Source organism: Podarcis raffonei, chromosome 7 (assembly GCF_027172205.1).
Source record: "Podarcis raffonei isolate rPodRaf1 chromosome 7, rPodRaf1.pri, whole genome shotgun sequence".
Lineage (NCBI taxonomy): Eukaryota > Metazoa > Chordata > Lepidosauria > Squamata > Lacertidae > Podarcis > Podarcis raffonei.
This window is the reverse complement of record NC_070608.1, coordinates 46,325,065-46,347,099: the sequence shown is the minus strand read 5'-3', so window position 1 is coordinate 46,347,099 and position 22,035 is coordinate 46,325,065. Positions and strand designations below refer to the sequence as shown.

Sequence of the window (22,035 nt, the reverse complement as noted above, 5' to 3'; positions counted from 1 at the left end):
TTCCGCAGTCGCAAAGGGATGGCGTCACCAGAGCGGGCCGCCGGTTGTTCGCCGACTCTTCCAGGAGGTGCTATGTCGCCGCCGCCGCTCTTCAGCTTGCCTGAGGCGCGGCTGCGTTTCACGGTGAGAAGGGGAGGCGGCTGGGGCGCGAATGCCGCCGCTGAGGACTCCGGAGAGCTGGGGCTTCCCGAGCGCCTGTCCTTTTCGCTTGAGCTCCCTTTTCATCCTCGCTTGTATCCGGAATGGATGGGGACGAACTGGGTTGGCGGCGGGGGGAGAGAAGCCCACGCTACTTTCTGCATGCCCCCCCCCGAAAAAACGACGCACTCGCACCCGGTCCTATTCCGTGGCGTTTCCTGCACAATAAATGTGTTTAGAAATGTAGCATTTTCGGTGGACGTGGCTTCCCTCGGTGACGGCGGGGAGGGCGGGGTATAAATAAAATGTATTATTATTATTATTACGGAGCTTCCTCTCTACTTGACCGTTTCCCACCCCCACCCCCAAAGCCATAGGCTTCGGACCTGTTTGTTCTAAGAGGTCGTTGAGTATTAATAAGAGGGACATCACTTGCATTTGTATTGACCACATTTCAACGCTGATATCTTCTGCACCTTGGAATTGTGTTTTTAAGCTTCATTTTCAATGCCGGTACCTTTATTGTGGAAATGAATGGTGGGATATAAGCAATAACAGCTGTTTAGTGATAACCCACCACAGGGCGACATTGTCCTCCTTGAGAAGATGTCGAAATTTTGCTTCCAGTAGGGTGGCCAGATGCCCAAAGGGAAAGGGTTTCTGCACCTTTAATTGGCGTGTGGAGAAAGGAGTGTAAATAGAAGTAGCTTGCTGGACCTGTGGTGATGTTCATTCATACAAATCACTGTTTTGTGCTACAGACAACTAGTGAGGGACGTGTATAACAGTTGAATGTAATATATGTTTAACAAGTTTAACATTCGGTTTAATCACTGTAATTCATTATCTCATCTCTAATTCTAAAATGGAACTCGGCCCTGCTTTCAGGTGGTTTGCTTAGATTGAGTTATACACTGGTAAAGTGTAGTCACATGAGTATTTCATTGCAGCCTGATTTTGTTTGGACTTATTCAGTCTGTATTCCAAACATTCCAGTTTAACCATGTGAATTGGCCCTAATTCAACCAAGAACACATTTGTTTGTTATTTGCAGAGGTGAATGGATGCCCTCCTAAGTCTACTTAGTTGAGAGTAAATAATACTTAAATATGTAGTGCTTTCTTCTGAGAAACAATGGTTTGGATTGTGCTTATGGGAGTACCGCATTCCATAGTCGCCTTTGACTGGACTTAACTGTCCAGGGGTCTTTTATCTTTACCTTTATCCATCATGTTACATTTCCATATCTGTTTTCAAAACTGCATGGCTAAGGGCATGCATTTTTGCAGTGTTTAAAAGCCTTAAGTACAGAATACACAAACCTTGAGGCACATTTTATGCTTACATTTATTATTTCTGATTGTCTCAAAAACAGGATAGGATAAACAGTTTAAATTTAACATGTAAATATAGTTTTGATTGTTCAACAAGTGTACAAAATGTTAAGAAAATGGCACGAGGTAAAAACCCCCAAACTATTGAAAGTTTGATCACTTGATTTGGAATGACCCAAGAAGATTTTATGGTCTGAGTGTACATAAGTCATGAATCCTTTCCTTGTACTGAAGATATTCAATTATAATTTGAACTTGTATTCTAATCATATAAAGTCAGTCTGGTTAGACAAGTCTAGTTTTGGTTTAGGCTGTGCTATGAGGTATAGCATGTTTTCATATGACTAAAGTCTTGGACTTAACGTACTAGAGCAATTAAATTATAAGTAATTATGGAACTTTAAAATCCCTATTATCCATGGTTGTGGTGAGAAGGTCCCAATGCATAAACTTTGCTAAAGTGAAGCAGTTCTGATTTGTGCCTGGGAACCATATGTTACCCATCTTAAATACCATCATGCAAGAAAGGTGGGTTATAAATTAATTTTGATATAGATTTACACATAGTATTGAATAGAAATACTACTTTAAAAACCTAATCTTTTCCCACTTGCCTTTTCTTCTCAGAACTCAACTCGAGATGCACTTAAGAACAAAACTATTAAACCTTTGTTGAGTGCCTTCAGCCAGATACCTGGAAGGTAACCTTTAGTTTGCTTTTTGTTTCCTAACATGTATTTAATTATGTTGATATGGAAGGCTTTGGCAAAATAGTCTTAACGCTTTTCTCCTCTGGTAGTGAAAATGAAAAAAAGTTTACCCTGGATCAAGCTTTCAGAGTTGCCTTGGAAGAAGAAATTGTGAGTACTAGTTGTTGTAACTCTACATATCACTGTCAGTAGAAAGTGTATGGTTCCTTTCAAATTAAAAAATGTATAATACCTATTACTTCTGATACGTCAGGAAAAATATGACCACCAAGGGAAGTCACCAAATCAGTTGAACCTTCAATGCTTTGATTCATCTTTTTGAAGAACAAAAACTATAATTTCTTGGTGTTGTGTTGGAGGAAACCTGGACTGTGGTCCTGGACAACTGCAGCATCCATGTTGAGGTTGCTTCAGGGCTAACTCAAGATCACATGATTTCCATGGCAACCACAGAACTGTCCCAGATAGTCACCAACCCAACACACAGAGCAGGGCAGACCCTTGATTTGGTCCTTGTCCCTAGTGGGGAGAGGGGTGGTCATAACCCCATTGTGAGGGTTGGAACACTTCCTGGTGAAGTTTGAAGTTCTGGTAGCAGCCTCACTCTGAGGGAGTGAGGAAACCATTCAGATAGTCTGCACCAAGAGACAATGGAACCAGATAGGTTCCTGACTGCTCTGGGGGATTTCAGATGGGATGGAGCTGGGGACCCTGTTGAGGCCCTGGTCTTGTTGTGGGATGGGCAGATGAAGACAGCTATTGATACAGTCATTCCTGAGGGCCCTCTTCAATGTTGCAGGGCCCACAAGACTTGATTATTGCAATGCAGCCTATATGCAGCTGCTCTTGTGTCTGGTCTAGAAGCTTCAGCTGGTGCAATGCGCTGCAGCTATACTAGTGACAGGGAAAGACTACTGCCAGTACATAACAGTGGTGCTTAAAAGCTTGCTCAGGTTACTCATATGTTACCAGGAAGGGTTCAAGGTTCTTGAATTCATTTACAAGGCCCTTTACAATATGGGTCTGGGATATCTTAAGGAATGCTTGATTCCCTCTATCCTGGCCCAGTCATTGAGATTTGGGGAGGGGGTCTCTGTTGGTGGTTCCTCATGGGTCAGATGCATGGCTTGTAACTACTAGAAGTTGTACATTCAGTGTAATGGACCAAGCCTGTGGAATTTTCTCCTTGCTGAACATCAGGCACACGACTAAGGAGGCATTTTAAAGTAGTGTTCGGTTTTATGATTTTTTAAATTGTTTTATGTATGCCGCTTAGAAATGAAAATAATTAAGCAGACCATAAATGTCTTAGAGAAACCTGCATTGTTACTAGTTAGCTTTAAGTCCTGCTTCACTTGCTTTTGTCTAAATCAGCCTTCCCAAATGTGTTACCGTTCAGATCTTCTGGACATCAGCTTGCATCATCCTTTACCATTGGCCATGCTGGCTGGGACCAATGGCAGTTGTGCTCCAAAGCATCTAGAGGGTAACACATTTGGAAAGACTGCTCTAAGCCATTGTAGCAGTTTAATCTTGTTTCTTGACAATGTGCTGGTGTGGCTGTTGGTGAACCTCAAACAAAGTATAGTGTACAAGTTGTATGTTTTAGTGGATTTTCACCTGTAAAGTAATGTTTCAATTGTGTACACTTAATAATAACCTTGTACTATATTTGTTCAGATAAACCAAGCTTCCTGTGAAAATGTCCTGGCTATCATATCGCTTGTTATTAATGGGGTCACAGAAGGTGAGTGTGGAAGAGTTTTTCTGCTTGTTTATAAAATTTACAGGTGGCTTACAATAAATAAAATAGAATAAAATAATTAAAACCCCTGCTTTAAATACTCCTTAAATAATATTTTGTAATGTTCTGGCATCGTGCAGCCAATTGGGTTTTTTTTCTGTGAGGAGGGGACACTGAGTGGCTTGATACCAAGTTTTTCTATTAGTAATTACTACTAGCTTTTCATTCTTATTTGACAACAACTGAACTGAAATTCCTTTTAAAAGTCTACTGTTTTCTAAGGCTGCAGTGCTAAATATGCAAGGAAGTAAGCATTACTGAAGACAGTGGGACTTACTTTTGGGTAAATATATATATATAGAGAGAGAGAGATAGAATTGGGCTGTAAGACTAGATTTAAAGAATTGCACCTGTAAATCGAGTAAAACATATTTTGATTAGATCGTACATTGAATTGAAAAGTCTTTCAACATAAACAAATTGCAAGTATCTTAAAAATTCTTGAAGCTAATGTATACATGTATTCTGACCCATGAAGGTATCTGCACTGCATCAACCCCGTTTGTCCTTTTGGGAGATGTTTTGGATTGCCTTCCTTTGGATCAATGTGATAAAATTTTCACCTTTGTGGAAAAGAATGTAACTACATGGAAATCTGTAAGTATTATTGTTCCAGGATAGATTTGAGGTCCAGCACCGAGGGCCTTCTGGCGGTTCCCTCACTGCGAGAGGCCAAGTTACAGGGAACCAGGCAGAGGGCCTTCTTGGTAGTGGCGCCCTCCCTGTGGAATGCCCTCCCACCAGATGTCAAAGAGAACAACAATGGACCAAGGGAGGCTTGGTCCATTGTTTAGGGAGGCTTTTAATGTTTGATGTAGTACAGTATTTTAATATTTTTTTTGGAAGCCGCCCAGAGTGGCTGGGGAAGCCCAGCCAGATGGGCGGGGTATAAATAATAAATTATTATTATTATTGTTGTTGTTGTTTATTAGAAGACTTTTGGGTTTCTGTATTGCTTTCCAATATATACCTGTGATATATAGCTTTGTTAAGCCATTAGTTGCAAGAAAGAAAAGAAAGAAGCAATAACTCTTCCTTTCTGGAAGGATGATCCTAGAAGGTGGTGCTGGGCACTACTGTTGCACCCCGTGTGGGATTTGACCTGCAAGGTGCTGTTTAAAGTCTGCTGTTTTGAAATTGTATGTTTGGTATAATTTTGGGTTAAAACACTTTAAATTAATTTTGTTTTGCTGCATTGTGTTTTTTCTTGAAGAACGTTTTTTACTGCTTGGAAATAATTGATATATTAATTAATATATAATGGGAATTCACAGGGCTTCTCCTCTCCTCTCCCCATATACCACCAAAATCTGGTCTGGAGAGTTGAGGAACCCTCTGTAGCAGACTCTGGGAGCACACAAAGAGCTGGAGATGTGTTTAAGAGAAACAGGATATCCTGGGACCCAAGTGGATTTTTTGTTGCGCAAGTGGATGTACATAATTGATTGTCACCCATAATCTTGCTGTGAGCAAGTTGTCCACAAGCATTCTCTGGGCTAGACCTGATATAAAGTGATTGTTGTTCTTCTACGGTTAAGTGAATTTATTTACAGTATCAAGGTAACCTCCAACCTTCTTATTTAAAATGTTAACTGATTACATCCTTTTGGTACTTTATTTTTAGAACACGTTTTATTCAGCAGGAAAGAATTACTTGCTGAGAATGTGCAATGGTGAGTAGTCTTGTTTCTCCACTTCATCCCCAGTTTGCACAACTTTCAGTGCAGTTCATCGAAACTTCACTCGTCTCCAAGCCAACTACATTTGAACAGTCCAGATACTGAGGTCCACCTCCGAGGGCCTTCTGGCAGGTCCCTCACTGCAAGAAGCGAGGTTACAGGGAACTAGGCAGAGGGCCTTCCTGTTAGTGGCACCTGCCCTGTGGGATGCCCTGCTATCAGATGTCAAGGAAATAAACAACTATCTGACTTTTAGAATATATCTGAAGGCAGCCCTGTATTGGGAAATTTTTAATGTCTGATGTACTACAATTTTTTAGATATGCTGCAATCTGCCCAGAGTGGCTGGGGAAATCCTGGCCAGGTGGGTGGGGTATAAATATTATTATTATTATTATTTTATTACACAATTAAAGATAAAAAGCTATTACATGTTGCAGCCAGACATGTGCTTCAGTTTGAACTCTTTGAAACAGGGTATTAGTCTTGTGTGTGTATTCGAAGTTCAGAGAATTACTGCATGATTACTCAGAAGTAGTTCCTAGTGAGTTTGTTTGGGCCTGCTTCTCACTGCAGTTAGGACTGCAGTCTCAGCCAGTGGCGTAGTGGGGCCCCTCCCCTGCTGCATCCTCCTCACATTGCACTCCCAAGCCCTGCCCCTGGACACGGCTGGATGCTCCTGCCCTGGCTGGGAAGCTACGCTCCACTGTTAGTCTTAGTTAGCCATGCGAGGGAAGTGAAGAAGTTGGTTGCCTGTAGGAAGTTTATCAGCTCCTTAACATACCACAGAATCAGTTTCTCCGTCGCCTTCTGAAACTCCCCATGTGTGTGAGCAACGCAGCCATACGTCTGGAGTTAAGGATTGCATCATTGGAGACTGCCATCTGGAAGCGAGTCTTTGGCTATTGGCTGTCCAGCTGGCATAGGCTTCCCGACCATTACCTTTTTCAGTGCCTCTGGCGGGACGTCTTTGTCAATCTGTGGGTAGGAAAAATCCATGCCAAACTTCTGAGCATCGGAATTTCCCCAGCGGACTCCTTAAAGATGAACTTACGCTCAGCCAAAAGCCTTATTGAGCAAAGATTAGCGGACATTGAAAATCAACACAACCTCGCCAGGGGTGGGGGTGTCTGCTCCCCCAGGTATCACAGAATAACCCCACCACTTGGCCTTCCATCATACATGTCATCTCTTTCATCAGTACCACACCGACTTGCATTTATTCGTGCAAGGTTCAATGTCTTTCCATTGAACCTGCTGAGCCACAGATTTTCCAAGGGTTTGGTGTCTCCGCTATGCGTGTGTGACGGGGAAACTGTTGAATCTCTTTCACATATAATGTTCAACTGTCCCCTACATAGCATAGCCAGGACTAAATTCCTGGGTCCTGCTTTACTGCGCTTGGTTGGCAGGCCTGTTGAGTCACACGCCGCACTGCTTTTGCAGGATACAGATCCTTCTGTAACTCTGCAGGTGGCGAGATTCCTGAATGCGGTTATCTCACACTCAAAAAACCACCAAAAAACAACAACAACATCAAAACTAATCGGACTGTTATGATGAGAGTGCATGTCGGATTTCGTCTTCAGTTTTCCTTTTTCTGTGATCCGTCCCTTGGAGCTCTCCTGGCCCCAAGCTGTCATTTGGCTCTGCTCAATGACCCACCCTTGCATCGTGGTGTTCACCTTCTGTTGTCGGATATATCGGTTTTTATGTCTCTGTGTTTTTATGTTTGTACATATTTTATGGGCTAATAGCCATAAATAAATAAATAAATAAATTTTAAAAAAAAAATAACATACCACAGTCCGCCAGTGACAAATTATCAAAATTCTGGAGCCATGATAAGATAAAAAATATATTCTCCTTATTTATCTCTTTGTTTAGACCTCCTGAGACGATTGTCTAAATCCCAAAATACAGTATTCTGTGGAAGAATCCAGCTATTCCTGGCTAGATTATTCCCACTTTCAGAAAAATCAGGTGAGATTTGTTAGTGTATAATGACATAAACATACTCAAATGGAAAAATGGAAGTCTACTGCATATCTTAAGTTCTTTTCTAATTTTATTATGCTTATAATCTGTTTAGTTATGTAGCCTGCCTTAGCCAAGGAACTCTCTGAAGGTGGTAATGGTAGACATTTCCTGTCTTGTTTAATTGTAGCTAAAGTACAATGATTGTTTTTTATACTGTTGATGAGAAACATCATATCTTATATTCTGTAAATTGACATATGCAAGTTACAAATGTCTTATTGGGTTTTGGGTATAATTCTGCTGTTCTTGGCTTTTAATGTGCATCCTTTTTTCTACAGGGCTGAATTTGCAAAGTCAATTTAATTTGGAAAATATCACAGTTTATAATACCAGTGAGCAAGATAGCACACTTGGACAGAAGGTGGGTCATCTTTTTGTTTTATATTGTATTATATTATCCATTCTGTGGGAAACCTGTAGAACAAGGCATAAAATAGCACTCTACTTTCTATGTACTGAACACATGCAACTCTCAAAAGAGGGCAAACAATTAAAAAAAATTCTTCAGTTACTTACTAATATACATGTGAAGTTAATTTATTTTAGTGCTTTTCTAAACTGGAGTCTTAAGGAGAGATGGCACAAGGTGGAGGAAATTGCTGTATCCTATCTGAGTACTTTGCGTAGTTTACTAATTACTTAGATTTCCAGTGATAAAGAATATTTTAATCTTTAATCGGCATCTCCTAATTTTCTGGTGCAAAGCCTTTTTCAGCATTATTAATTCTAAATGCCCTCTTTCTCTTCAGCATGTTGAGGAGAGAGATGAAGGGATGGATGTAGAGGAAGGTGAGATGGGAGATGATGAAGCTCCTACAAGCTGGTAAGCTCTTAGACCAATTTAAGCCATTGGTTTGTTCTAAAATGGGGGGGGGATGCATGAAATATCTTCTGTGGCTAGAGCAGGGGTGGGGAGCCCCTGGTCCTCCAGTTATTGAGGAACTATAGCTCCCGTAAGTCCCAGTTGTAGTCCAGAAACATCTGGAGGGCCACAGATTCCATGTCCTCATATCCATGATGAAATATTCAGGATAATGTTTATATTTCATCCAATTAACTTGTATTGGAATGGAAAATATTTCTGGGTGGCTAGTGATACACATAATGCAGTTAATTTGATTAGCTAGCTTTGACTTAAATGGTTGCAAGAGTGGCCTCTGCCACTGTTTTGTGACAATTGAAAATTGGAGCTGTATTGGTGGATTATCAGGTCTTTGCTGGCATGTCTAAGGAACCAAATGAGAAGTGTGGATAGAACTAGTAAGCATAGCAGAGGCAAATAATGCTTTCCTTCAGGTGTGCAAGATTTTTTAAAAATAGAGAATTCATAACATTGTAGCTTCTTAATTAAAAATGCCATCGATCACTAGAGACATTCCACAGCCTTTATTTATTTCTTTATTATTTAGTTATATACAGCATTTTCTAAAAGGGGATGCTTGACCGAGAGGCATTTACCATTTACTATTAACGGCTTTCACACTAATTCTATTGAGTTGAAGAGGGAAATTGGGCACGAACTTGGGCAAGTATCCTGCCTGCATTCATGTGTTCATTTTAATTGAGCACCTCATGTGAGGTATAAATTTAAATGATAAATGAATGTATCTTCAGGAATAAGCAGAAGTGTGAGAGTTTATATGTTAAATATTTTGTTAGTTCCATTCCAATAGATTACAACCTGTATAGAAAGTTCTGGTCACTTCAAGATTACTTTCGGAATCCAGTGCAGTGTTACGAAAAGGTTTCGTGGAAAACGTTTCTGAAGGTAATGCTTTGTGACTCTATTTCTTCTCTAAGGTCTGTTTTGTGTGCACTTTTTTTGCTGTGTAACTGCCCTGTTTGACCTGTGTGAACAATGGTATTGACAGATGGTGGCATATATCGTTGGAGGACGTGTAGGTCCTTGATAAATGAACTGACGCCAGGCTATGTAATAGTGTTTGACAGAGTAGATAAATGTTAAAGTTGGACTCTGCAAAGGAGCATCAGTAGATCAGCATTTTGCATATCAAATTTCAGGTCTGCTTTGTGGCTGTGATTGTCCTTAAATATTCCTTTTTATTTTTTTTCAATTTTAACAAGTACTCTGAAGAAGTATTGGCTGTCTTTAAGAGCTACAAGTTAGATGACACCCAAGCGTCGAGAAAGAAATTGGAAGAGCTGAAAGCTGGCGGGGAGCATGTTTACTTTGCTAAATTCCTCACAAGTGAGAAGGTATTGTCTTTGTTGTTCTTAACTTACATGAAAACACTCCTTTGCCCATAAAAGCTAGTTATCTTACCAATGGGAAATAATTAGATGGAATATTGGGTGGTCTTTGACTAAGATCTATTCATGGTAGACCTGTTGAAATTATCAATAATTTCAGTGGGCCTGCTTTGAGTTGAACTGATACAGGATACAACCCATCCTGCATTGTTGGGTCTATGGTTAACTTTTCCTGCTCTGTATTTCTGTTCTACGTTGTAAAATACATTGCAGGAGGTTTTCTATCCATCTGTGCGTCTTTTCTTTCAGTTAATGGATTTACAGCTGAGTGACAGCAACTTCCGCCGACACATCCTATTACAGTATTTAATATTATTTCAGTATCTAAAGGGACAGGTGAAATTTAAAAGGTAGGTTAGTATTATTAAATTTGAACTAATTTGATTTTTAAATGCTTTATTTTTACCCGTATAAAATCCCTGGAGAAACTTTTTTTATTGTTCCCCATTATGGAACAACCTGCCAACCTAGCAGTTCGAAAGTACCCCCGGGTGCAAGTAGATAAATAGGGACCGCTTACCAGCGGGAAGGTAAACGGCGTTCCGTGTGCTGCGCTGGCTCACCAGAGCAGCTTTGTCACGCTGGCCACGTGACCTGGAAGTGTCTGCGGACAGCACTGGCTCCCGGCCTCTAGAGTGAGATGAGCGCACAACCCTAGAGTCTGGCAAGACTGGCCTGTACGGGCAGGGGTACCTTTACCTTTTTACAGTGGTACCTCACAAGATGAATGCCTCGCAAGACGGAAAACTCGCAAAAAGAAAGAGTTTTCCGTTTTTCGAGGTGCTTCGCCAGAAGAATTTCCCTATGGGCTTGCTTCGCAAGATGAAAGCCCATAGGGAAATCTCCGGGGACAGCGGGGAAGCGCAGCGCGTCTTCCCCACTGTCCCCGGACCTCTTCCGAAGGCTGGCGGTGGGGCGGAGACCTCCTCCCCCCGCCAGCCTTCGGAAGGCTGCTCCGAAGGCTGGCGGTGGGGCGGAGAGACCTCCTCCCCCCGCCAGCCTTCGGAAGGCTGTTCTGAAGGCTAGCGGTGGACCGCCAGCCTTCAGAACAGGTCCGGGGACAGAGGAGAAGCGCAGCGCACCTTCCCCTCTGTTCCCGGACCTGTCCTGAAGACTTGCGGTGGGAGGAGGGTTTTCCTCCCCACCGCCAACATTCAGAATGCTGTTCTGAATGTTGGCGGTGGGGAGGAAAAACCCTCCTCCCACCGCAAGCCCTGGGAACAGAGGAGAAGCGCTGCGCGCCTTCTCCTCTGTTCCTGGACCTCTTCTGAAGGCTTGCGGTGGGGAGAAAAGCCCTTCTCCGCACCGCCAGCCCGGCAAGCGGTTTCCATAGGAACGCATTAATTGATTTTCAATGCATTCCTATGGGAAACCGTGCTTCGCAAGAAAAAACCACTGTATTATGGAAGAGGGAACTGTGATCTAGGAGGTGGGCATTTTCACCGATACTTCCTTTCCCTTGCAGCCGCCAGCAGTCCCTCACATCCATTTCTGGTGGGTCCATGAACCTTCCAGAACAGCTCTTCAGGGACCATGGGGGTGGGAATCATTAATACTCAAATTATTAACTTAAATATGCAGAACTTCAGTCTTCTTGATATATGTGATGGCTTGCTTTCTAGTTCAAACTACATTTTGACAGATGAGCAGTCTCTGTGGATTGAAGATACTACAAAATTAGTTTACCAGGTCAGTGATATAGACTGCGGGCAATATATGTACAAGTTGGTCTGTTTTTGGTTTTGTTTTGTTTTGTTACAGTTGAAAAATCAAGTTTGGTTAAGCTATCTAGATTGTGAAGCACATTTTGGATAATTAGAAACCAAAATCAATTACTTTGTATTTATGATATTTCTGAAGCTGCAGTCCTAACTTTGATGCTGCAACCTTTGGCTAACTCTTTGACATCTGGTAACAGCTTCTTTCAGAAAATCCTCCCGATGGAGAGCGATTCTCAAAAATGGTAGAGGTGAGTGACCTCTTCATAAATAGAACCGAATAAAATTTTAGATGAGTACCATCCACTTAAATGGGGTTTGCGTCAAAACAGTGAAATGACAGTTTCAAGTGCTATACCTGATGCTTGCTTACTGATAATGTCTGCTGGCCCTTTCCCCTCTAACTACAAGATACTCTCCATGGAACTGTGACAAAGTTGCACGAATATGTGTGGGGTTGGGTACAGACATGCCCTTCTACAAATGGAAGGGTCTTTCCATTTATGAAATGCAGTGTGATCAAGTGAAGGCTGGCATTCCCTGTGCCACCAGCAACACTCTTCCAGCAGGTCCCTCAACTAGAGCAGATTTTTGCTGAACTAAGGAGCCTGAAGGGGGAATTGGCAATTTTTTTTCTTCCCACACTCTTCCTTTAGCAAGAGTGTCCTGTGAATAGAACAGAATTCTGAATCCAACCCATATTAAAAATTACCTTTTCCCACTGTCAGAAGTAAACACAGAGATTGTATTTCTCCTCTGACCTCTACCTTGGATACCTGACACATTCATAGTGCAGATTTCTTTAAATGAAAAATGCTAATACTGAAGGTGACAGTAACTCACACTGACACATTCATATGCTTTTGCTTTTATAGCACATATTAAACACTGAAGAGAACTGGAATGCATGGAAAAACGAAGGTTGCCCAAGTTTTGTGAAGGAAAGGTAAGTTCAAAAACGTTGTTTAGAGATTGTATTATATTGGATCAACATTCAGGTTCAAGGCTTCATCTTCTTGTTATACCTGTGTTTATATATAACATTTTCAAGCTAATAAACAGGTTATGCTGTATTATATTAAACTATTTAGAAACAAATTCATATCAGGGAGCTTTCCCCCCACCCCTGGATACATAACAGGAGTCAGCAAACATTTTCAGCAGGGGGCCAGTCCACTGACCCTTAGACTTTGTGGGGGCCGGACTATATTTTTTAAAAAAATAATGAATGAATTCCTATGCCCCACAAATAACCCAGAGATGCATTTTAAATAAAAGGACACATTCTACTCATGTAAAAACATGCTGATTCCCAGACCGTCTGCGGGCCAGATTTAGAAGGCGATTGGACCGGATCCGGCCCCTGGACCTTAGTTTGCCTACCCATGAGGCATAACCTTTGTAGGTTCTTGTCATTTTACAGACGTCTACTTTGAGATTTTCAGGAACAGCTAAGAAAATGTCTAAGGAGCTTGGGGTGGCATTTTAACATAAAAAAGAAACACAATTATTTGCCCAAGGTAGAACAGGTAATAGCTGTACATCTTTGCACCATTCTGCTTGTTAACCTTAGCATATCTGTTCTGTAGACCAAGTGATCCCAAGCCAATAAGACTCTTTGTGCGAAAGAGACCTGTTCCTGAAGATTTCCTGGGGAAAGGACCTAACAGAAAAATTCTGATGGGGAAGTATGTTAAACCTTTATAGTTCATCATCTATATATCTGTAATCTTTTATAGATAACATAATGATATGAAAACGGTTATTTTGAGCTTTGGTTAAATTATGAATGTCAATAAATAAATTTATTTCTGACATTTTTAGGCTGCTGTTCATCACATTAAAAAGATCCCAGCAAAACAGAAAACACAATGATTAAACAAACCAAGTAATTCAACTGTTAATGAGTGCAGCAGTATGAGAATGCCCGGGGGGAGGGGGGCAGTCTTACTCATTTAATTTGAATGCTTGTAGAAATGAAATCATAGAATCATGGAATTGTAGAGTTGGGTTGAGTCTAACCCCTGCAATGCAGGAATCCTGCTCACAGCTGCACCTGGGCGGGCTCGAACTACTAACCTTCTGGTTAACAGCCATTGACACATTGCACCACACATTTTTACATGCTAGTGGAATCCCATCAAAATCTCTGCCATCTGTATTTCCAGGGGAAGGGCATTCCACAGCTGTAGCCCGAAATAATAAAGAAGACTCTCTAGTGCAGGCATAGGCAAACTTGGCCTCCTGAAATTTTGGGACTACAACTCCCATCATCCCTGACCACTGGTCCTGTTAGCTAGGGATGATGGGAGTTGTAGTCCCAAAACATCTGGAGAGCCCAGTTTTCCTATGCCTGCTCTAGTGTCACCGTATAGTGCTGGTGTGGGAAACCTTTGGCCTTCCAGATGTTGCTGAACTGCAACTCTCATCGTCCTCAGCCATTGGCCGTTCTTGCTGGGGTTGATGGGAGATATAGTTCAGCAATATCTGGAGGGCCAAAGGGCCACAGCTTTTATAGCAGACCAAGACTACTGACAGAACAAGGCCCAGCTGCAAGGCCCATGCATAATTGTTGGCAGTATCTCCTGTTCATTTTATCTCTATTTTAGTTTTTCTTGAGACTTGGGCCTCTTTCTTGCTGAGTCTGTGTTCATTTCAGAAACAGCAGAACAGTGTGTATTGAAGTTCCCTACATAGGAATTTAAAGGTGTTAGATCTGATCTTTTACATGAGAAGTTTGTGTGTGTGTGTTTTAGACAATTGATGCATTTTTTTTTACTTTGAAGAAGCCCCTCTTTGCAAAATATCTGGCTCATCAAAACACACTACATAACAATGCAGTGACCTGCTTTTTCATTCTCATTTTAGTGAAGAGTTGACTCGACTCTGGAATTTATGCCCTGATAACATGGAAGCTTGTAAATCTGAGACCCGGTAAGTCATACGAAAAGAATATGGCAGGGTGGTCTATAATAAAACAAGTTGGAACTCTTGTGGCCAGTGGTACATCCTAAAGTAATATGAGTTTTTATAATAGTGTTTATTATTTTATTACATTTATATCCTGTTTTGTTCACCATGGAACCCAAGGTAGTTTCTACGTCACCCATCCAGGCACTGACCAGACCTGACCCAGACCTGCTTAGCTTCAGTCAGATGGTGGCCTTATGTGCCTTCAGATTATAACCTGGGACTGTTAATGTATATATATTGTAAAAGGAGCATTGCTTCTTTTAAAAAATGATTTTTGTCAAGTCCTAGTCATGTCATTGACTTTATTTACTGTGCCATTCAGTTTTTCAAGGTGGCTTGCCTATATGGGAGCTGCTTCTTGGAGAAAGCTGTATTATTTCTTTGTTTCATATTTTATTTCATAGAATTTATATACCACTTAATTGTAAAACAAACAAAACCTCAAAACAGTTTTTAAAAGCTCAAAGCCAGAATACCCATGAAGTGATTTGAATGAATTGATGTAGAGAGGGTGAGCAGTAAGTTTGAGGTATCACAAAGGACATCTGCTAGGTGAAATGTTTGTTCCTATAATTGCAAACATGGATTTAATCCAAATAGTAGTATTTCTTGATGCTTTGATATGGATGCAATACTTTTTTGCATGTTACAGATTCTGATATGCTATATAAAAGGAACAGTCTTTAATTCACTGAGCTGTTCAACCACAATAGAACCTACATCATAAATGCAGATGACAGTAGAAAGAATAGTATTTTTTTCTCATTTCATTGTTGGCCACTCTTATCTTGAAGGAATTGCAACTAAGATGTGGAAACATGAAGGCAGTCTAGAAAGTTAAACACTAAATCTGACTTTTATTTTCTAGAGAATATATGCCAACATTGGAAGAGTTCTTTGAAGAGGCTATTGAACAGGCAGATCCCGAAAACATGGTTGATAAAGAGTTTAAGTATGTACTGCAGATCATTTTTCATTGCCGTTTACATTTCTCATCCATGTTGCACTGATTTGTTCATCTGCTTCAAACATAGTTTGGCTTGCACAACAAAGCTGAGAAAACAAGCTCCTTTTTCCTAGATGCCAAATGGCAGACTAATTCTGACTTTGATGGCAGGGTTGTGAATAATTCTAACTACGGCTGGAGAGCACTACGGCTATTGGCACGTAGAAGCCCCCACTTCTTCCAGCCAACCAATCAGCAATTCAAGAGTTTACCAGAATACCTCGAAAACATGGTCATCAAATTAGCTAAAGAACTACCTGTAAGTAGTAAAATACCTTTGATTATTTATTTAAATGCCCATAACACTCTGCCCTTAAACTGCAAGCAGATGATTTTGTTTGTGTGTTTTGTCTTTGTAACATTTAGCATTTGTGAAAAGAACTCTCATCAGGAGGGAGACATGGATTTTGGGTTTAAAGGATCCTTTTTGCTTTGTACATCTACTTTTATTTTGGCTCATGATCTTCCTTGGAAGGATTCAGCCTTGTGGGCTGGACATTCTCTTGGCCTTTTAATATACAGGAAAAAATAAGAGAACAGGAATTTGTCTTGACAATGAAGCTTTTAGTTAGTTCTGGGAAGTCAATTTGAGCGAGTGATTATTTTTTGGAACCAGTTACTAAGAATTCATTTTCATTGCAATGGGATGTAATTTCTGTCTTCTTAGCAGTTTTGCATGGGAATTCATAGAAACATTGATTTACAGTATCTTAAAAGAATATTAAGATTAGTAGTAGTTTTAGAATAGACGTCTGTATAAAAGCAAGGTATGGTTTCTTTATAAATTCCAAATGTCTCTTTCTAAACTCTGTTCTGCTACATGTAGGTCAGGAATCACCATGTAGCAAATTCTTTTTACGTACAAATCCATTCGGTGATATTCAGTTCTCTCATTATAGCCTCCTTCCGAAGAAATTAAAACAGGCGAGGATGAAGATGAGGAAGATAATGATGCTTTGTTAAAGGAAAACAATGAAAGTAAGACTGTGTTCTTGGGGTTTTCCCATTTTCCTCAACACGTGTTGTAAAAGGAGTATGTGAGCAGACCCACATTCCCCCCAAGTTCATCCTGTCTACTGCTTCTGAGTAGCAGTAATAATGCTTAAGTCCCATGTTCAGAAAGAGGAGCCACACAAAGGCACAAAACCAGGGCCTCCTAATCCTTCATACTTTATTGCATCCTGGCCTTCTTGATGGATAGTCTGTGCTTGTTAAATGAGTAGACCTAGAGAGTACTGTCTCTTGAGGTTTTTTCCTGCATCTATCATAGCTCCTTTGTGTGTTTTTTTTGTTTTTTTAAAAGATATTTATTGAGTTTTTCCACCTTTATACATTAAAAAATCAAAAAGAAAAAACAAAAAAGTTAAAAACACATAAAGTTTACAATCCTTATTTTCAATAACATATTTCCCTGACTTCCCCACACCTCCCCTTCTTATATTCCAATTCAAATTGTTAATTCAACAAGTTCTTGTCCCCAATTTTTGACCTTTTTATATTTAATTCATTTAAAAAAAACAACCAATTTTAACTTATAAACATCAGTATTTAAACATCAGTGCTCATTCTTAAAACTTTTTTCTAAAGTCGACCCAAATTCCCTTCCACGAATTCCCCAATTTTCATACTAATAACAAAACAAAATAAAAAAAACAGATTATTATTCTGCACCCTTTGGATTCCCAAACCCCACCCCACCCTTTCCCGGTTTCAATCCCCAACAAATGTCCATCAATCTTAGTCTACTATCAGCCTGGAGACCTCACGTCCGAGGCTCTTAATTCTCTCTCAATTCCTCTCTGCCGGTTTTTTTGGTAGTCCTTAATATTAAACACCAGATCTCGGAGAAGCTCTGTCCCGATAGGGTCCATATTTCTTCCAGCCAGACCTCCATACTTAAAAGTGGAGCCTGAATCTTGTTTCTTACTCCTTTTAAGTCCAAATGTCCCAAAAGCTCCAACTTTCACCTTAATCAAATTTGTAATCCATAGGTCTTCAGATCTCCACATAAGGAGATCTCTCCATTCTTCAATCTTCAATTCAAAACAGATTTTCATCATCCAGTACTTATTTTCCTTTGTAGCCATCATGTCAGGCCTCTGACTCTCCTTTGTCATCTGCAACATTACATCTCCTCCTTCCTTTTCCTCAGAAACAACATATATCTCTTTCTCCACACTCTCAAATCTTTCAAGTTTCTCTTCTTGTCCAGCTGCATGGACTTCATGAGTCAAGTCCTTATCAAATTCAATGGATTTGTTTACTGTTAAGTCCAGAGTTGCAACATTTGTAGCCAAAACATCAATTTGGTTTTGTAACTTTCCCAAGAGAAGAAACACTCTGTCCAATTTAGCTTGAATTTTCCTCCTTCAGCCATTCTTGTAATGTCCCAAAATCCCCTCTAGAGGGATTTTGGTTACTTTATCTTCCTTCCAGTTCAAATCCAAAAATCAAGTTAGTTTGTATCAGTTCTTCCTTGTTTTCAACAAAATATAACCAAATTGTAGCAAATATATCCAGCAGAGATAGCAGAAACAAAGTTCTCTTTTTCCTTCTTGACAGCTAATTTGACAGCTGTCAAACACTTCTATATCTCCTTAACAGGCTCTCTCGCGGATCACTCCCGGGTCCGGGGGGGGGGGTGGCACTTCAGCTCTCAAAATTAGCTCTTATCCTCCAGTGAAATTACTTATACTGCCAAATTGTGAAATTAATGTCTTTTACCCAATAAAGAAGAAGAAATTCTCTCGACCTTAGTTAGCTAGTCCTTGCTTTAGATTATTTATAAGACGGGGAGACGGACTTCCTGTTTGCGCCTTCCCCGATCGTGCCTAATTAAAAAAAAAATTCCTTTACAAATCCAATTTCCGTATTACTCACGGGTTGTTGCTTTTAGAGTCCAATTGTTCACAAGAAGAAGTCAGCGCTCTCCGACCATGGCATGCGGCTTCATTCCGCAGGAGAAGCAGTCGACTCTCAGCACCGCGTCGCTTACCCCGTCCCCCATTCCGAAGCCTTTAAAAAGGCTCCTTCGTGGGTCGGGGGGGCGCAAATGGTGCCCGCCGAGTCACCAAGTTCACAGGCTTCAGCGCCTGTGATTTCTAAGGGTCCCCGTGTCGCCGCAGCGGCAAGACCCGGATCCTGCGGAGCCGATTCCCTCCAGAGCTCGGAGGGAATCCGCCATTAGCCGATGGCGCTAACCCGGAAGTCTATCATAGCTCCTTTGTGCAAACTCTGTTCTTCCAAAACAGCATCACCTTGTCAACAGTTGCACTCGCTCATCGGCTATGTTCTATGAAAACTATTGGTATATATTTCCACCTGAAGCAAGTCAGTTTGAGAATTTGTCCTCTTCTTCTAAAGCTAGTTTTCAAAGACCATCATTCCAGTTCCATCTCCTGCCTCACAATTTGTGAATCAGTGTCTGTCCCTAAACTTGGCATGTCCTTGATCGTTCCTTTCCATACCTTTTGGTCTGCTTATTTTTTGTGTTTCTTATTAAATTCATTTGCATGATGTCTTCCTTCCTCATGTGATCACTTCATATCCAGTTTGCTCTCTGATTCATGCTATAAATTCATGCAAGTCTTCTATGCTTATTCATCAGTGCCTCCCCACCCTCCACAATAGTACTGAAAAGTCAGCCTTGCTTTAGTTCCCTCAATGGAATCCTGCTTATGCTACTTACCTGCTCTATTGCATTCTCTCATTTTAGTAGCTTTTGTTCTTTTGTTTACTAATTTTACTTCCCATCCTCTCTACTTCAGCAGAAATCTGCCTTTCCCTTTGCTGTATCTCACTCCTACTTCTTTTTAAAAGTTCAAATACCCCCTTCCTGACAATGTCTCTTACCAGCTACATGTGAACCTTTTCCCGCTCCTTGGCCATCCAGTTTTCATTTCATTGAGGGCTGTTTCTGAAATATATTGTAAATGAACGTGACCAATAAACAATAGTCATTAACACTGGGGAACAGGCGGCTTTCTTTTGGAGCAGTTAGGGATTCCTTTCGAACTTGCAAAACAAATGCAAATCAGCTGGGCAATTTCAATGTTTAGTAAATGAAGACAACTTTCTAAAATCACTTAAAAGTAATGGTTGAGGTTTGCACTTTCAGGGAGTATAAAAGTAGCCTAACAAGTGATCTGTCTATAGTCACAAATGCACCTTCTGTAATATGATTTTAAGATAGTAGAATTTAAATAAAACTTGGAAGCATGAATGTAAAAGGATAATTCTTTACTGAAACTGGACAATCCTAACAAGCTGTTAATTTTCAGAAACAGGTTTGTTGAGTGCTGCATTATACAATGCTATTCTCTAAATATTCTTTTTTATGTTTGATTTTAGGTCCAGATGCTCAACGGGATAAACTTGTAACAGGAGAACAAATAGAGTTGCTTGCTAACAAGCTTGGGGAATACTGGAATGTTCTGGCCCCATATTTGGAAATGAAAGACACTGATATAAGGCAAATTGAATCAGATAGTGAAGATGTGAAGATGAGAGCTAAGCAGCTGCTTGTTACTTGGCAAGACCAAGAAGGGATCCACGCTACAATGGAAAATCTGATTACTGCATTGAACAAAGCTGGATTAAATGACCTTGCAGAAAGCCTAACAAATGATAGCGAAAACAATAGCTAAAATAGGTGTTAAACAAGGAAAAAGAAGCTGTTGTTGCTAAGTAACAACCCAACATTTGATAGATCAGTTTAATTTGGTAAGCAATAAAACATTTTAAAGTAACCTTCTGTCTAGAAATTCCAGGAATAAATGAATTGTTAGAGCTGTTCAAAAGCAGATAGGAAGGTTACTGACTTTTTCCATGGAATGTGGTGAAGGGACATAGTACACAAATAGTCCTTACATAATTTGAGATGCCTTAAGTGCTCAAATTCTATGAAGATTGGAGAACTATTGCTCTTGGTTAGGGATTCCTCCCCAATTTACATGTGGCTAAAAATGTTGTAAAGTCCTTTAGTGAAAATTAGGTGCCTGTTCAGTAAATTTGTGTTAGTATTATAGCAAATGGGAAACCACTGAACAGAACTGTACTGCTGTTACAAAGTGGTCCCAATATAATACTGATAGAATGGTATCTTCCTTGCCCTTGCCCCTAGTTCTGTATGGAAATGATGCACAAGAGAAAGCTGCCTCTAGGTCATTCTTTGCAAACCTGGTGCCCTTCAGATGTGTAGACTAAAATTCTCACTACCTCTTGAGAGCTTTGTTGGCTGGGCTTGATAAGTGTAAGCCAAAACAGTAGGAGAGCAGCATGCTGAATCACTCTGGTTACTTATTAAGGGCATGGAAAGACCTTTTTAATAATCTTAATGAATGATCTTTCTATGCTTGTAGTGTTTTATGCATGAAAATATGACCGTTTGAAGACCTATTTTATGTACAGCAAGTGTCGTAAGGTACTTCATTGTAGTGGAAGTCTCTCCTGTTGATAGCAGTGTTATAACTAGATGTTCAGTTTTGGCTTGGGCTTTTGTAGTGCTGTTTTAGAGTGCTAGGTCCTACAAAGTCTCTGTGGGATATAGGATACAGTATAGATGTACCGTGAAGGGCAATACATATATTTATGGGTCTGGCTCATTAAGGTTTGTCAATTCCTGGTAACTGGCATTTTGTTAGTTTCTGTTCCAGCTGTAGATATTCTGACTTCAGAGCTACTAGGCCTTGTCATTGCAACAAAAATTAAAATATGCCCAGAAAGGATCACAATATGAAGAGGCTGATTAGGATTCCCCTTTAAGCTTACCAAATTAGTGCTTTAGCAGATCATTTTGTCCTGCCTTTTGTGATGCAGTGTGAAAAGATGAGCTGAGCTATGGAAGAACCCCCGGGATTTAAGCATGAAATGTTCTTATGGGTAAAGTCGATGCACTTTCCCAGAAAATGCTTGCTCTTGCCCTGCTGAAGTTGTGAAATACCACACTTAATATGTTCATATTACTCTAAGTATCATAGCGCCTATCTGTGCATAAATTATAAAGTGTGCTTTCTTATAAGGAATGTATTTGCTTTCACATCATTCCCTAGGTATGCTTATATACCTGACCAATACAGTGCCATTGCTGTAGCTAATCAAGTTTGGGCCTGACCATGATCAAACAAGAAGCCAGCTACACACAAACAGACCAATACTGCCTACTTTAAATTGGTGGCTTCTTGTAGATCCCTTACTGTTCACCAAACACATTGAATCAATTGAAATCCTAGAAAGTTGTCAGACCTAGGTTTGCTGGGCACTGTTGGTTTCTGTTGCCAGAAACTCCACTACACCATTTTTCATGCTTATAATGTACTGCTATTACTAGGTACTTAACTAATTACTACTGAAGACTTTGTAGC

General features: G+C 40.4%; 1 protein-coding gene across 1 annotated transcript; it reads left to right on the top strand.

Annotated features, from left to right (window-relative positions):
• Positions 1-21,692, top strand: THOC1 (THO complex subunit 1). Its single transcript, XM_053396418.1, has 21 exons — positions 1-123; positions 2,100-2,173; positions 2,272-2,332; positions 3,863-3,929; positions 4,465-4,583; positions 5,611-5,659; positions 7,553-7,648; positions 7,984-8,066; positions 8,455-8,528; positions 9,365-9,473; positions 9,791-9,922; positions 10,226-10,326; positions 11,599-11,665; positions 11,895-11,945; positions 12,570-12,640; positions 13,284-13,382; positions 14,563-14,628; positions 15,536-15,619; positions 15,785-15,932; positions 16,573-16,651; positions 20,024-21,692. The coding sequence occupies exons 1-21, from the start codon at positions 19-21 to the stop codon at positions 20,317-20,319; spliced, it is 2,031 nt and encodes a 676-aa protein (XP_053252393.1). The 5' UTR covers positions 1-18; the 3' UTR covers positions 20,320-21,692.
• Positions 21,693-22,035: the final 343 nt, after the last annotated feature.